The sequence below is a fragment of the Homalodisca vitripennis genome, chromosome 2, assembly GCF_021130785.1.
Source record: "Homalodisca vitripennis isolate AUS2020 chromosome 2, UT_GWSS_2.1, whole genome shotgun sequence".
In the NCBI taxonomy this organism is placed as follows: Eukaryota; Metazoa; Arthropoda; class Insecta; order Hemiptera; family Cicadellidae; genus Homalodisca; species Homalodisca vitripennis.
This window is the reverse complement of record NC_060208.1, coordinates 14,525,001-14,542,751: the sequence shown is the minus strand read 5'-3', so window position 1 is coordinate 14,542,751 and position 17,751 is coordinate 14,525,001. Positions and strand designations below refer to the sequence as shown.

At 35.6% G+C, this 17,751-nt stretch overlaps 1 protein-coding gene across 2 annotated transcripts in view; it reads right to left on the bottom strand.

Moving 5' to 3' along the window:
* The window catches only part of LOC124353580 (sodium/hydrogen exchanger 3), a 173,119-nt gene that overhangs the window by 19,915 nt on the left and 135,453 nt on the right, over window positions 1–17,751 (bottom strand). For both annotated transcript variants that reach the window (XM_046803482.1, XM_046803483.1), the window contains exons 10-13: window positions 16,383–16,515; window positions 12,879–13,025; window positions 9,454–9,523; window positions 7,206–7,313 (exon numbers count right to left, since the gene is read on the bottom strand). In XM_046803482.1, coding sequence (XP_046659438.1) covers window positions 7,206–7,313; window positions 9,454–9,523; window positions 12,879–13,025; window positions 16,383–16,515 — 458 coding nt within the window. The remainder of the gene's footprint in view (window positions 1–7,205; window positions 7,314–9,453; window positions 9,524–12,878; window positions 13,026–16,382; window positions 16,516–17,751) is intronic.

The window sequence follows — 17,751 nt, the reverse complement described above, 5'->3', positions numbered from 1 at the left end:
TGGTAGCTGCAGACTCTGGCGCGTTACCAAAAAGTTGGAGTTGTACTAAGTTTTCAAATATTACCTTACAAAACCTTCAAATATTCTTTTTATTGGATTAGTTGTGATGTATTTATTTCTTATGAAACAAATAGCTCACGGGTAGGTAGTTCTTTTTCGGACACCCTGTATTCCAAAATTATAACTATAAAGCCATTTAAAGGTGTTTAGGAATTAAACAGTTTACTTTGCTATACTTTTTTAAGAATATTTTTATAAAAATTAATGTACTCACTGAACTTAGAGATGATAAGGGGATATATCTGTAATGTGTTGTAAACCATTCTTTCAATTTCAAAAATAATAATCATTTCCAGTGCTCGTAAATTCTATTTGGGCTTAGCCTTCATCTCACGAGTAATTTAATATCACGTTTTACCATTAGAATATTATATTAATACTATCTATATATTAGTAATCTGATTGCGTTATAGATAGTTCTTAAACTAATAAATGTGATATGGAATAACAATTTTAAAGATCACTAAAATTGAGTTAAGTTCATCTCAACAAATTTATAAGAATTATACTGTAATAAATCATTTATTTGGTATCATAAGTTAGTCGAGAGTCGTTCTCACAGTTAGATAATGGTCACCTTTTCTTTTCAAACTAAGTATCGTCAAGATTTGAAAATTACCAGTAGGAAAGCTGAAGATTTTTATACAATATTGTATTTGCTTATTTACTCGTATTTCATTGGGTTACAAAAATCATCAATCACTAAGTGCCGAAAAATCATAATATCAATCATAAATTTTAAATCATACTGCATGAACTTAAATTGGCGGTACTTATTAATATTATCAATAACCATATTTTAATGTATTCATTGGAAAAATAAGAAGCTACCTAGGTCTACCACTAAAAAAACTCCGTAATCTAAAATTGTCATTAAAATATACAACTAAACAAAATAATGATACATACTGATACATAGTTGTATTCAATACTGAGACATAGCATCAGTTATTTAATTCGTTAGTAAGAAATGTAACAGCCATTTTATCCGGCAACCGAATAGACGCTGACGTGGCCCCTTGTATTGAAGATTTAAAATTTGTATACCCTGAACGAAAATAAAGGGAGAAGATTTCTCTATCTCCGCTATGTTAGCTCAGGTACAATTTTCTCTGGAGATCTGACATTTTTAACACTTATTTATATATTCATTAGTAAGATTATGCCCAGTGGAGTTCATTCTTTCTCCGTCAGAGAAGAAATTATAATTTTTGTTCGAAACATGTTTTGGAATACTTCAAAACCATTCACGAAAGGCAGTAAAACAAAAAGGATAAAGTGTTTTTTTTACCAACTGAATTAATTGTTCATTACAATTTCCTACACATTTGCTTCCAATGTCGACGTTCTGGCTCGACCAGGATTTTGAGAAATGAGTACCCACAGACACAAAATTACATTTTCCAGACAAAATTAAGTTAGAAAAATGCTCAAGTTCAATTAATAAAATCACATTTGACCATTTGAAAAATTTCCAATGGCATAAGAAGGATTGTCTGCATCTTCATCTTAAATTTGCTCTCAATGTGAGAATGACCCGGTTGCATGTCTTTATCTTTAAGTAGTAGGCCTATACTATTGATATCGTGTCTTAAAAGTGGTATGTGCCATTTTGTAAAAAACTACCAAAAACAATTATTATTAACTAGAAAGAATTTTAAATTGTATTAATATAAACAATTTACATTAAGAAAGTATTAAAAATCAACTGATACTCAAGAATATACCGATAAAAGAGTAAAGAGACATTTACTAGAATGATATTTTTCTCTTCCAGGAGTCTATTATAATAAGTAGTCCAGAAAGACACTACCTAGATACTCACTATTACTAGACTCCTAATGAATGGCCTAAGGCCAGTCTCCCGGTAAGGACGTTTCACACCCAGATCAACTTGAACGTGTATGTGCCCGTAGTCAACCTTATACAAATGCTTTTGTTAGAAATTTGCTTGTAGCCTCTCTGAGCGTAAGGCCAGTCTCCCGGTAAGGACGTTTCACACCCAGATCAACTTCCACGTGCATGTGCCCATGATCAACCTTATACAAATGCTTTTGTTAGAAATTTGCTTGTAGCCTCTCTGAGCGTAAGGCCAGTACCCCGGTAAGGACGTTTCACACCCAGATCAACTCGAACGTGAATGTGCCCGTGATCAACCTTATACAAATCCTTTTGTTAGAAATTTGCTTGTAGCCTCTCTGAGCGTAAGGCCAGTATCCCGGTAAGAACGTTTCACACCCAGATCAACTCGAACGTGAATGTGCCCGTGATCAACCTTATACAAATATTTTTGTTAGAAATTTGCTTGTAGCCTCTCTGAGCGTAAGGCCAGTCCCCGGTAAGGACGTTTCACACCCAGATCAACTTGAACGTGAATGTGCCCGTGATCAACCTTATACAAATCCTTTTGTAGAAATTTGCTTGTAGCCTCTCTGAGCGTAAGGCCAGTCCCCCGGTAAGGACGTTTCACACCCAGATCAACTCGAACGTGAATGTGCCCGTGATCAACCTTATACAAATCCTTTGTAGAAATTTGCTTGTAGCCTCTCTGAGCGTAAGGCCAGTATCCGGTAAGAACGTTTCACACCCAGATCAACTTGAACGTGAATGTGCCCGTGATCAACCTTATACAAATACTTTGTAGAAATTTGCTTGTAACCTCTCTGAGTGTAAGGCCAGTACCCCGGTAAGGACGTTTCACACCCAGATCAATTTGAACGTAAATGAGCCCGTAACCAACCTTATACAAATAGTTTTGTTAAAAATTTTGGTTGTAGCCTCTCTTAGTGTAAGGCCAGTCCCGGTAAGGACGTTTCACACCCAGATCAATATGAACGTGAGTGTGCCCGTGATCAACCTTATACAAATCCTTTGTAGAAATTTGCTTGTAGCCTCTCTGAGCGTAAGGCCAGTCTCCCGGTGAGGATGTTTCACACCCAGATCAACTTCCACGTGCATGTGCCCATGATCAACCTTATACAAATGCTTTTGTTAGAAATTTGATTGTAGCCTATCTGTGCGTAAGGCCTTTACCCCGGTAAGAACGTTTCACAACCAGATAAACTTGAACGTGAATGTGCCCGTGATCAACCTTATACAAATACTTTGTAGAAATTTGCTTGTAGCCTCTCTGAGTGTAAGGCCAGTCTCCCGGTAAGGACGTTTCACACCCAGATCAATATGAACGTGAGTGTGCCCGTGATCAACCTTATACAAATCCTTTGTAGAAATTTGCTTGTAGCCTCTCTGAGCGTAAGGCCAGTCTCCCGGTGAGGATGTTTCACACCCAGATCAACTTCCACGTGAATGTGCCCGTGATCAACCTTATACAAATGCTTTGTTAGAAATTTGCTTGTAGCCTCTTTGAGCGTAAGGCCAGTCCCCCGGTAAGGACGTTTCACACCCAGATCAACTCGAACGTAAATGTGCCCGTGATCAACCTTATACAAATGCTTTTGTTAGAAATTTGCTTGTAGCCTCTCTGAGCGTAAGGCCAGTCCTCCGGTAAGGACGTTTCACACCCAGATCAACTCGAACGTGAATGTGCCCGTGATCAACCTTATACAAATCCTTTTGTTAGAAATTTGCTTGTAGCCTCTCTGAGCGTAAGGCCAGTATCCGGTAAGAACGTTTCACACCCAGATCAACTTGAACGTGAATGTGCCCGTGATCAACCTTATACAAATCCTTTGTTAGAAATTTGTTTGTAGCCTCTCTGAGCGTAAGGCCAGTCTCCCGGTAAGAACTTTTCACACCCAGATCAACTTGAACGTGAATGTGCCCGTGATCAACCTTATACAAATACTTTGTTAGAAATTTGCTTGTAGCCTCTCTGAGCGTAAGGCCAGTATCCGGTAAGAACGTTTCACACCCAGATCAACTTGAACGTGAATGTGCCCGTGATCAACCTTATACAAATCCTTTGTTAGAAATTTGCTTGTAGCCTCTCTGAGCGTAAGGCCAGTCCTCCGGTAAGGACGTTTCACACCCAGATCAACTCGAACGTGAATGTGCCCGTGATCAACCTTATACAAATCCTTTGTAGAAATTAGCTTGTAGCCTCTCTGAGCGTAAGGCCAGTATCCGGTAAGAACGTTTCACACCCAGATCAACTTGAACGTGAATGTGCCCGTGATCAACCTTATACAAATACTTTGTAGAAAATTGCTTGTAACCTCTCTGAGTGTAAGGCCAGTACCCCGGTAAGGACGTTTCACACCCAGATCAATTTGAACGTAAATGAGCCCGTGATCAACCTTATACAAATAGTTTTTTGTTAAAAAATTTGGTTGTAGCCTCTCTGTGCGTAAGGCCAGTGTCCCGGTAAGGACGTTGCACACCCAGATCAATATATAACGTGAGTGTGCCCGTGATCAACCTTATACAAATCCTTTGTAGAAATTTGCTTGTAGCCTCTTTGAGCGTAAGGCCAGTCTCCCGGTAAGGACGTTTCACACCCAGATCAACTTCCACGTGCATGTGCCCATGATCAACCTTATACAAATGCTTTTGTTAGAAATTTGCTTGTAGCCTCTCTGTGCGTAAGGCCAGTACCCCGGTAAGGACGTTTCACACCCAGATCAACTTGAACGTGAATGTGCCCGTGATCAACCTTATACAAATACTTTGTTAGAAATTTGCTTGTAGCCTCTCTGAGCGTAAGGCCAGTACCCCGGTAAGGACGTTTCACACCCAGATCAACTTGAACGTGAATGTGCCCGTGATCAACCTTATACAAATGCTTTTGTTAGAAATTTGCTTGTAGCCTCTCTGAGCGTAAGGCCAGTACCCCGGTAAGGACGTTTCACACCCAGATCAACTTGAACGTGAATGTGCCCGTGATCAACCTTATACAAATGCTTTTGTTAGAAATTTGCTTGTAGCCTCTCTGAGCGTAAGGCCAGTCTCCCGGTAAGGACGTTTCACACCCAGATCAACTTGAACGTGAATGTGCCCGTGATCAACCTTATACAAATGCTTTGTTAGAAATTTGCTTGTAGCCTCTCTGAGCGTAAGGCCAGTCTCCCGGTAAGGACGTTTCACACCCAGATCAACTTGAACGTGCATGTGCCCATGATCAACCTTATACAAATGCTTTTGTTAGAAATTTGCTTGTAGCCTCTCTATGCGTAAGGCCAGTACCCCGGTAAGGACGTTTCACACCCAGATCAACTTCCACGTGAATGTGCCCGTGATCAACCTTATACAAATGCTTTTGTTAGAAATTTGCTTGTAGCCTCTCTGTGCGTAAGGCCAGTACCCCGGTAAGGACGTTTCACACCCAGATCAACTTCCACGTGAATGTGCCCGTGATCAACCTTATACAAATGCTTTTGTTAGAAATTTGCTTGTAGCCTCTCTGAGCGTAAGGCCAGTACCCCGGTAAGGACGTTTCACACCCAGATCAACTTGAACGTGAATGTGCCCGTGATCAACCTTATACAAATACTTTGTTAGAAATTTACTTGTAGCCTCTTTGAGCGTATAGCCAGTCTCCCGGTAAGGACGTTTCACACCCAGATCAACTTCCACGCGCAATGATCATGATCAACCTCATACAAACAGTTTTTTTTAGAAATTTGCTTGAAGCCTCTCTGAGCGTAAGGCCAGTATCCCGGTAAGAACGTTTCACACCCAGATCAACTTGAACGTGAATGTGCCCGTGATCAACCTTATACAAATAATTTGTAGAAATTTGCTTGTAACCTCTCTGAGTGTAAGGCCAGTACCCCGGTAAGACGTTTCACACCCAGATCAATTTGAACGTGAATGTGCCCGTGATCAACCTTATACAAATAGTTTACCCATCGAAACCACATCAATGTAAACAGAAACAATAACGTTATGTTCTCAGGTTATTAGATATGGAACACAAATTGAAGATTTTCAACTGTGTAAAAATCGTATAACAAAACTAGGTTCGTTGTTGTAACGTCTAAGGCAATAACCTTTATTGACTAAAGGAGATACTATTTCAAATACTTGTATACAACATTTAAATCATATTGCATTATAATGTTAAAACAAAATCACTGCTGATGGAAATTTGATTCAGAGAAAAGAAAACTAAAAGTAGGTATCCAGATAGTAGCTTTGCATCTATTTAACACAATATCCATGACACCTGTAAATAAATCGTTATGGGTCTTCCACAGAAAACTGAAAGAGAAACATACCGGCTCTACAAGTATCTATGACACTAACAAATCTTGAATCTCAAATTTTATCTTGAAACTAAACACAACAGGGGGTAAAATATTAAGTTGAAAAATATTTTAAAAATCAAAATGCAATGGAATAATATTTATTATAATACAGCTTTAACTTTATTTTGTAAGGGTTACATAAATTTTTTGTTCCAAATTTAAAGCATTAGCGGTTAGGTACATGCCATTGCCATAACCCAAGCCAAATCACTTGTTATGTTACAACTTTAGGGGTTGTTTTCCTTTATTTCAATACACAAAACAGAGCATGCACACAGTCAAGAGTATAGGGTTCTACACGTTTGTCAGAATTTATAGATTCTAGATTCAGTGACAGAATCTAACAAGATACTCATCAAAGTCCTCGTATGAAACAATAATAATCGGTTACCTCATATGTGGGGAAATTTGTGGAAAAATAATTCTTTTCCCTTCAAAGAATGTACTGAAGGTATTCGTAATTTTTTACATAATTTATATTTAACTTCATAAAGTAGTACTGTGGAAAATATATTTTATTTAAAATATTATACTATAAACAACATAATATTAAATTGTACCTCATTGACATATACAATTATTATAAAATTGAATAAATTAGAAATTGCTCGTAACGAAGACTTATATTATGCCTGTCTGGACCACATTTCATCAATACAGGATAGGGCTTTCATTATACGTAAATAAGTAAATTAAAATTGTTGTTTTTTAAAGCACTCGGATATTTTCTAACGTATCGTTTATTGTATTGATCCCTAAATCCAAAAAAAACCCTAAAGAATCTCTAAAAACTCTTAACTTAAACTACTAATATAAAAAGTATAACCGAATAAGAAATCTGTTAGAAGAGGTAAGAAAGAAAAGGATGTAGAGAGAGAAAGAGAGAGAGAGAAAGAGTTAGTAGTCGGTACAGTTGAGAAGTTCCATATAGCATCTTACCTGAAGGATGTGCTGTAAAGGTAATACCGTTTTCCCAGTCGTCTTTGGTCGGTGCCAGTTTTGACGACTCCGACCCATCCACTTCGTGGAGAACTTCACTTATATAATCTGAAATTAAATTAGTTCAGTAAACAGACTAAAATTTCAAGGAGCTGACGAAATCTAAGAATAATATAACAGAACACAAGTAATCATTAAGTTAATCAACCCAATTATCGTTGGTAGCGAATTTAAAACTGGCTGTAACCGATGAAAAGTACTAAATCATCAGAACACGCTAACAAAATGTGCTGATCAATTACTTAACGTGTGCCACTACTAACTAACTGTTTACTATAGCATAGTCAATTTTATTTTTCAATTATAATTGTAAAACACTGTTTAAGACTTTAAATTAAACATTTATTTGATAAGAAATATTATAATAAAACAATCCATAGTCGATACTTGACTGGCCGATCAAATAACTGAAAGTGGAATTAGTTTTAAACCGTTTTAACCCATTAGCGTCGATTTTCGAGCAGCCTCGTTACAAGACAAGCACTTTGTACACGAATATCACCGCATAGCGATTAGTATACGCCTATTTCACAGCTGATCGCTAGATGTGTTAAAATTTTACACATTTACACATACATGTAATACATTGTTAATCGTTAAACCTCGGTTTTCGTAATGCATGTACAATAATCTACAACATTTCATTTTTAATGCAAGAATACATTTTTGGAATCGAGATGAACTTTTGTATTGGCTGTGTTATACAGAGTGTCTCGTAACTCTCTGGACAAAGATATACCTCGTTATTGCTTATGTTAAGACAAACATATTTCACCATATAAATATGAAGCATGGGGGTCTCCCATGGTTAGTGTCCCATCTGTCTGTCTGTGTGTGTTTTTATTAAAAAGTTAATATGTTAAAAACTAATTAAATTACAAAAAATGTTGCTCACACTTTTATTATACTATGGTCAGTTAGTGAAAAAATGTTGTGAAATTACCATTAGTATTTTCAAATTGGCGGCCATTAAAACTTTTTTATTTTCAATATCTTAAAAACCAGCAAAATAACAAGAATGAAAAGTTTTAGAGGATTTTATCATAAATCTAATGATATAAAAAGTATTTAAATCGAATAAGGTGATTTAGAGCAGATTTACTGTGACAAGACATGGCCCACATTGAGGTTCTCAACGAATAGCCAAAAGTACAAAAAGTGAAGAACCGGCAGCTCTCCACTAATGTAATAAAATCTGTTACATAATAATTGTAATAACATCTGTAATTCAATATTGTAGATCTTTAGAAACATTGCTGATTTTAAGATATTCTAAGTTTAAAAGTTTTAATGGCCGCCATTTTGAAAATCCTAATGATAATTCCATGATATGTTTTTCACTAACTGGCCTTGGTATTATAAATATTTGAGCAAAATTTGGTATAACTTAATTTGTTAGTTTTTAACATATTAATTTTTTTATAAAAAACATACAGACAGACAGACGGAAAACTAAGTATCGGAGACCCATGTTCGTATGATTAAATATGTTTGTCTTGACCTGAGCAATAACGTGGTATACCTTTGTCCAGAGAGTTACGGGATACCCTGTATAAAAGACAATAAAGGTTATTGGTGAATTTTATTATAAATTTGATTTTTGCGGATTGAATTATTTTCTTTGTATGAGTTGGCAGTAGGCCTACTGTATTTCCTCTTTTAATAATGTCATCTTAGTTGTATAAACTGTACGCGGAAGTGTGTTTTGAAAGAATTACTTTGTTATATTTTACTATTTTTATAACAATTTAGCTAACCCACACATTCCCTTAATACCCGCTACCCGTAGGTACCGTGATAGGCCCTTTACTCCTTCCTAAAGGGTTATAAGTATCATCATCTTTGATTTCAAATCTTGTAAACATCCGAGAATAAGTTATTAGGGAACATTATAGGATAAAGTTATTCAAAAGGAATAAACTTTTTGATTCCATTTTTCCATATTAGCTTCACATACTACAGTTCAAGTTAAATAATGGTATAGTAAACAATAATCTAAACTACGCAACAATTTACGTGAATATTGCCAGCTTCATGTCTAGATGGATAGGCAACAAAAATAAATGTTAGGCCAATAAGTCCAAACCTGCTAAAGATATGCTATGAACAGCTACTACTGATATTACTCACCTGGTCGATGGTACTGAGTATATAGGTAGCTAAAGGGTTAAGTATGAGTATTAGTTACCATTGGCCAACTGCTTCACCGTCCCATTCTGCTGGATACCGGGGAAACTGACGTGGTTCTGTTTCATGCCCTGGAACAGTGTTAGAATATCAGTTCACAACAGCCCTGGGTCAAGTTTACAATTGCGCAATACACTCGTACATGTGTAGCCCCACTAATAAATACCAAGGCACTCTGTTACTGTCTATAATTTCTTAAACAAATGAAAGTTTAAAAATTTTTATTTCGGACAAATCTATCCTGTTCTCAGCTATGGAGTCACGTTGTGGGGATCGGCTTCTGAATCCTCTGTGGCGAGAGGTTTTGTGCATCAAAAAAGGACGCTAAGGATTAGACGAAGAGGAAATCCTAACTTTGACCTCTTTTTTTGTCAGATCTATTTCCATTTATGTTTTCAATAATACAAACCCATTTTCTCAAATATTTCGACCAGCATAATACAGGAAAATTGCACAATTTCTAAACATAGATTAAAGGTCTCCCAAGAATCATCACTATATTTGGGACCAAAATATTTAATTCCTTGTGTCACTACATAAGGAAATGCCCTGCCAACAGTTCTTTTAAATCCATGTTGCTACTTCTATAAATGTGGAATTGAAACAGAAAAAAGAGAAATTGTATCGGTCTACTATCAATGACGCTTAGCCAAATTCCGTGGTTGGACATGCAACATCAAGAACTTATTCTTGTCTGTTTAGAAATGAAGCTGCATGCAAAATTAAAGCCTACAGATCATGTTTACCGAGATACCTTGCCACATGATACATTCGGATTTTATTTCATTGAGTTACGTTTCATAGCAGTGTTTAAATAATAAAAGTAAGGTAGGAAAAGTAAAGTAAAGTAAAGATGGTTTAATGTACCAGGCGAAGTTAGGGCTAAGAAGCCCTCCCTAACACTTAACCTGGGGACCAGTGGTTTAAAGGTGACTTCCGAACCACCACCAATGGCCGGGCAGGCGGGCTGCTTGCAAGGACAGGATCGCTCATCGGTCACCCATCCAAGCAGCAGGCACGCTCGACGTTGCTTGATCCGGTTATCTTGCGATAACCACCGTACCCGTTACACTGCGCCATTGGCAGTGAAACTGCCAAGCTATCTTACCATATGATACATCCGCATTTTTGTTCAATAAATTGTGTTTCATATCAGTATTTAAATAATAAAAGTCTACACACTAAGTCATCATAACATGATTTTGGGATTATTAGGCTACGTGTGTTAACAAGTCAAATTTCTTTTATGATTATGTATGTATGAGTTTGTTTTAAAATTTGTCTATTCTGCTATTTTCAAGTTGCTATCATGGTCTTAGTTTTTAAGATACAATGCGGACAGACCAACAGATAGACAGAGAAACAAACAGAAATTAAATTTTCCTTCGCTAACTCTCAGCGCATAAAAGCATGTTAACCTTTAACCAGAGTTGGTTTGAGCAAAGATATTCTCCTGAAATGAATCATATTTATTTTATTAAACTGTCCAAAGGCTCCAGACTTTTATTTAGGTTAGCTGCGACTTGTTTAACAGTTTTTAAATAACACGTTTAGAATGTATTCAAAATCAATACTTAAATCTGTATGACAGCAATAATAAAGAGATCAGTTATTATTTCTGCACCTGTATAAGGGGGGAAATGAAACCTCCAAAATGTCTTCCTAACTACAACAACTACAGTGATCAACACAATATGCTATAAATATGCTCCATATAGTAAATAGCATGTGAATTAATTTGTCTCTTCTTTAAACTTAATCTCAAACTCTCTGGGCTATAGATTAGACTGTATTAAAACTCATGAGACATTCCACCCTAAGCATTAATGTAACCCTTATGTTACATAGGGCCAAGAACGTAAAGTTAACTAAAAAAGTAGAGAATTTTGAGTTATTACCTTATTATTGATGAGTTTATTTTGAACGCATGACAAATTCAGATGTAAAAAACTACAAAAATAGGGTATTTGGTTAGTAGAAATATTTGTACAGAGACATTTCTAACTGAAATCTAACCTCTCCACAAAAACCTTTACCTTGCATTAGATGTTTTAACGTTGTCACAGTGGGATATTTCCCTCGGGTTAAAGGTCTGAAACCTATAAGATAATCTTAAATTTTGGGAATAGTACTTGTCCTTTCCATTTTGGTTAAAAGATTTTGGATAGTGGGTTCCTTCACCTCTGTATGATTACTATTAATGTCAAATCACAAGTTTTATAATCAGCTGATTCTTAGTTGAGCATGTTTACATTTTGAGTTTATTTCCAGTTTTGAGTTTAGTCTAAATCGATGAATAAAACGTTGGTTCTCAAAAAGAAGTTATTTTAGTAATTCTTTAGTGGCGACAATGAGTATAAGGACTACTCCTAATCATCCCGAAAGAAATGGACTTTGTGGAACGATTCGCTCTCCAAAATGTACTCTTTAGGTACAGAAATCCCCCTCAAAAAACCACCGGAAAGGTTTCAGCTGAAATGTTTTTAGGATACAAAATGGCCACGGTATTTGAAAATATGAAACCAACAAGGAAATTGAAGCAAAAAGTTGGAGAGATCAAAGTAGGGATACCCAAAAAGAGCCTAGAGTCTTTGGAGAGGGAGAAGTGTGGATAAAGAGTGAACACGGCAGCGGTTGGTCAGCTGAAGTTGTGGGAAAACTAAATGGATTATACTCGTACAGAGTTCTTGCTGGTGGAATTGTAAAAAAGAAGCATTCAAACCAATACTCGTAATGTAATATTTCAATTATATATAAGTAACTGTAATTAAAAATGACAGTCAATTTTAGAAAACTAAACGACATTGCTTTGAAAGATGATAAGACATGTTTTTTGTGACTTCAACTTGTTGGACTCGTACCGAAAAACCCATTATGTGAAATTTGTGGGAAGAAACAACTGTAACTGTGAGAGGAGCAAATATGGTCATCTTCAGTTTTCCTAATTTTGGTTATGATAATTTGTTTGATCACTGTAAATATTAAATTCATATTTTAATTTAAAACATATGATTGTTATTGAGGACTATAGATACTTTTATATCGATTGATAGTCTAAGATTTGAGATGTGAATATTAGGTATCGATGATTACATTCTTCGATATAAAAAACCGGGTCCGCTTATCGTACTCTACCCACTCTTTAACCTTCATAATGGCAAGTTGTATTTCTCCCTTCTCTTAATCACATATGTAGTCTTTCTATACGGTATATTCCTATAAAAATATCATTTCATTAGGCAGTGCATCCAGAAGTGTTAAATGCCAATTCCCTGCTAACCTAATGTTAGCAAAGAGTTGATTTACATTTTGGCACAATTAGGCCTTATTGAATAGACCAGAGAAGAGTTTTTCAATGAGCATTACAAAACTATTCAGCAATTTACAAACGGCTTACTACAGCAACTGGACTGTACTAAAACTAACCTTGTTCAGACGTTTACTTCGACGATGATGATGTTTCTTCTGATCGCCTACCATACGACGCATGTTGACATGCATCCTGTGGGGGTAGACTTGTGTGGTCAGATCGCGGTCATCCACTGCATGCCTGCTGTAGCTCAGCCTCCGGTGCTGCAAACCCATCAAAATGTTTAACTCCTAATTTTGAAATTTAGTTTAGATAAACTACATTCAAATCTATAGGGTGACATGGAGGCTCTTTGAATGTCCAGGTTGCCTTTAGTTAATACTCTAGATTGTTTTTCTAGAAAGTTAAACAAACTTAATTTGAAAAGTTGCGGCGATTTTATAATATTTCGGACACACTACTTGTCAATCATAAGTGTCAGTAATTTCTTCTCAAGTATTTATTTAATACGATTGTAGAAACATACAGAGTGTAATAAAAAAGGTTGGGCTGGCTATGCATTTTCACATTTCTAAGCTGAAAATGAAGAATACAGTAAGTGTCAGTAATTTCTTCTCAAGTATTTTATTTAATACGATTATGGAAACATACAGGGTGTAACAAAAAATGTTGGGCTGGCTATGCATTTTCACATTTCTAAGCTAAAAATGAAGGATAAAGTTTTTTCCAATTTCCACTTCGTTTAGCCGCTAGCCACCATTTTGAATTGTTTATTAACAAATTATTATCTCTAAAACAAGTAAAGGTAAAGAAACCAAATTTTTCACATAGGAATGAATAGGTAGGAGAAAAATGTGTGTTATTTTCTTTAATATTAACAAAATTGCGTCTTTTGAACATTATTAAAAGTCGAATAAAAAAAAAAAAAAAAAAAAAAAAAAAAAAAAAAAAACAGTAAGTTATTATAATTGTACTTGACACCAACTATTTGAAATACTTTATTGCAATACTAACGGTTAGTTGAGAGTTATCAGTTGTTTGTTGCTCCTTCTAGGTACAAGGTATCAACTATTTGGAACATATTATTACAATTCCAACAATACTTATTTCAACGAAATCCGTCAACGCATAAGCGAGCTCCACCACTTTAAAGATACTCTTGTAGAAGCAAGGAGCAACAAACAACTGATATCTCTCAACTATGACATTATTTTGACTTTAAAAATTTTCAACAGACGCCATTTTGTTAATATTACATAAAATAACACAATTTATTTCCTCTACCTATTCAAACATTATGTGCTATATTTGGTTTTTTTAGCTTTACTAGTTTTAGCGATAATAATTTGTTAGTAAAAAATACAAAATGGCGATTAGCGGCTAAACGAAGTGGAAATGTGGAAAAAAGTTACTCTTCATTTTTAGCTTAGAATCACACACACAATTTTAAAATACATATCCAGCCCAACCTTTTTGTCACACCACGTATATTTTTCTGTATATGTATTCAGCTTTATGAACGTGTGCAAATACGTCTTACACTTGCAACTACTGAAAAGTGTCATTGGTATCAGATAATGCTGACAATAAAAAAGTGATCCCTAGGTGATTTTGGTGAGATTGTACCGATTGTATTAAATTGTATTTCTGGGATAACTGGATTACCGGTGGAAGGAGTAGGCCCAGAAGAATGATAAGGACTGGACAGTACAAAAGAGGCTTCTATCAGCGAGGCGCGCATCGCAGATGGCAGTGTTTGATAACGAAATTGAGAGGTGGGGTGAGGTAGACGTGCCGTACCTCCCGTCTCAGTTGATCGGAAGTAATAGTAACGAGTAGACTTTGAAAGTGCTTAGAGTTATTATTTTTGCTAATCGTCATCGAACCTGCGGGCAAGTGAACTTTTTAACTGGAGTCCAGTCAATATTCATTCTTAATTATTTTAATTAATTTTGGGGAAAGAAATATTGTAAAAATTAAATTTAATGGGAATTTAGGAACTTGTCCTTTTGATCTGTGCAATATAAAACTTTTTGGTGCAGTGAGCACATGTATATAAAATTTTATGTAAAAATACTAAAAGAGTTTTGTGATTGTTCCAGATGCTTTCAGCAATATTTATAAAAATTCTAACACTGAAAAGAAGTAATAGTTAAAGTAAAGTAAAGAAAATTAGTAACACAATAAAATTTAATTTTTAAGATAAATTAAAGTGAAGAATTGCCAGATCAGATTAGAGTGTGAAAGTTTTGAATTTTGAAAATTGTATAAAAGACAAGTTGTAAGAACTTTGTACATTTTTGGAGTGACGAATATATTACAAGTTTGAATTTAAAAGTTATCAAGAAGTTTTTATTTTAATTTTAAATCCAGTAATTATTTTCAAGAAGAAGTTTTATTTTAGTTTGAACTTTATTTATTTCAGAAGATTTTCTTTTCTTTTTTTGAACCTACATAAAAATTTAAATTTCAAAGCTAACCCCTCATGTGCCAGTGAAACGGTACAAGATTGTCGAGTTTTTCTCAAGTTCACCTTCCTTTTACGTGCAGCATCTGAAATCTGATAATGTTGCTAACTTGACTCCTGTTTGTCGAAAGGGATCAAAAGATATTCCGGCGACGAAGAACGAAGAAGTTCAAAACGAAACCCCCAGATCGTTTCGACATCAGAGATACACAGACTACAACAAATAGTGCAATCTAGGTGAATAGATTCTCTTTGTCTCATCAGGTTCACAGTTGATTCGCATTGAATCAGCCCTTTCCACCATAGTTGAGTAGTATTGTGTAGATTGTGATAGTTCTAAAATTAATATATTAATAAATTGATTTTTAATTCATTGATTTAATTAGATTACTTTTTAGAATAGTTAAATTTTGGCAACGTCCATAAGACTTATACAATTTACTTTTTATTGTATTCAAAATTTTAGGGAGAAGATCCTTGAAGAGTGGTAGTCCACAAAAAAAGTTTCAAATGGCAGCATCTCTTTATGATACATAATTTAAAATACATAAATTGTTATATAATATTTTTATATATATTTGAAAATTGATTGTTTTAATTTAACATTTGTATGGTAATAGTATTTGTATAAATAAAACTATGGTTTCAGAATGCTCGAAAAAACTGGTGTAATTCTCATTTCTACCTAACAAGGATGTCAGAAGTAAAAGTTCTAAATTTTTCTTCAAACAATTTCATCTTTGACAAAAACGTAAATGTTTCAAAAGAACATGCTATGTTCGAATTTTCTGTGGCACTGAGAAGTTTGCACAGTGACTCAAGAACTTCGATGTTGACGCTGTCACTTATAACATAGGATTGGAAACTTAGACTTATATGGAATGTACTCAAAGTTCAGTTTCTTATCATAGGCCTTCTTCTTAAAAATGACTACCACGGCTCCCAAATTCAGGACCAGAACACTGCGAAAGTAAAACTCTTGGGATATTTATAGGAAATACATTACTGAATTTACTGAATCGTTCTGCCATAGTCATTAATGACATTACTGTGAAGCAAGTAAACTCCAGTGTCTGTTCGATAAATCTAGATAGCAGGTTACTAGAGACTTGAAAATTGGTGTATAGTTTCCTCTTCCTCAAGGCACACTTACCCTTCTACAAGGTTGGCAGAGCTCCTCCGCGAGCAGATGGTGAATCTTAGCATCCGTAAGGTCCTTCTTGGACGGGTTGTACTCCAGCTCCTGAAGATCTATGTTCCACGTACTTGTGTCCAGCTGGGAGAAGCTGCCACAGAATAGAGACAAAACTGAGAATGCTATTCATAACCATTCATTCTTAATATCAGAAAACTATTTAAGATCAAATATTTGAGCTTTTATGTCTGGGAGTCTGAGTGATCTCAGATACAGCACAAATTTCCATTGTGAAAGTCCTCTACAAGCAAATACATACTTTGAGGCAAATATAAATGATGATTATGATAGGTAAATGAAGTATGATGAAATATAATATAGTTCAGAGGTGTTGTTTCTTAGCAAGAGAGCAATATAGTACTATTGACCATGGCAACTAAGGGAGATCTACAACTTTTATTTATTAAAACAAGATTCTATCCATCACCCATACAAGTAACCATCCAAGTTTCTTATGTTTTCTCAACACAAGAAGGTAAGAAATTGCACTTAGTCCTAAAAGGATCTTTGCGCTGCTTCTGGAGTGACAAGATGTTCTGGATGGGTAAGTTTGGAGGTGGGGACATCTCCAGATCCATGAGGAAGGATTTTGGGCATTAATGATAGTCAAGAAAGAGAGGCCAGCTCTGTGTATCATCTCAATTTTATATCTGCAATTCTTAACTGATATATAAAATAATGGGCATGGATTTTCTGTAATCCAACAGCAAGATGAAGATCGTAAGACAACTGGATCAATGAGAGGAGAACTTTCATTTTCTACACGATAATCGTGAACGTCATACCAAAATTTGTGCATGGGTTTTAACCAAAATTGGCATGGATTTTTTTGGAACAAACGTTGAGTCCTGATAGTTGTTCAACACTCTTTGAAGCTAGGGAATCGAGCTCCGGACAAAAAAATCTTTTCCCCCAAATACTCAAATACTGCACAACTTATGTGTCCATTAATTTGAACAAGACTTTTTGGATAGTTCTATGGATACATGTTAACTGAGGATTGCTTGACGTTAAACCAAAGGAGGTGGAGCTTGTGTCATAGACATTTGCTAGTCCGGGACGTAAAGTAAAGAAACAATGTCTTATTTTACTAGGTAAAGAGGGCTAAGAAGCCCTCTCTAACACTTAACCTGGGGGCCAACGGCATACAGGTGATTTCCGAACCACCACCAATGGCCGTTAAGGCTATGACTTCACACTGAAAGACTGTGGGATAAGGACTCATACGGACCACCATCACCCGACTTTGTCTCACTCCTATAATTCAAGTGCCCGTACCACTTTTTAGAGCCTTCCGTAAACCACTGGTGGAAGAGGTTTATTTCCC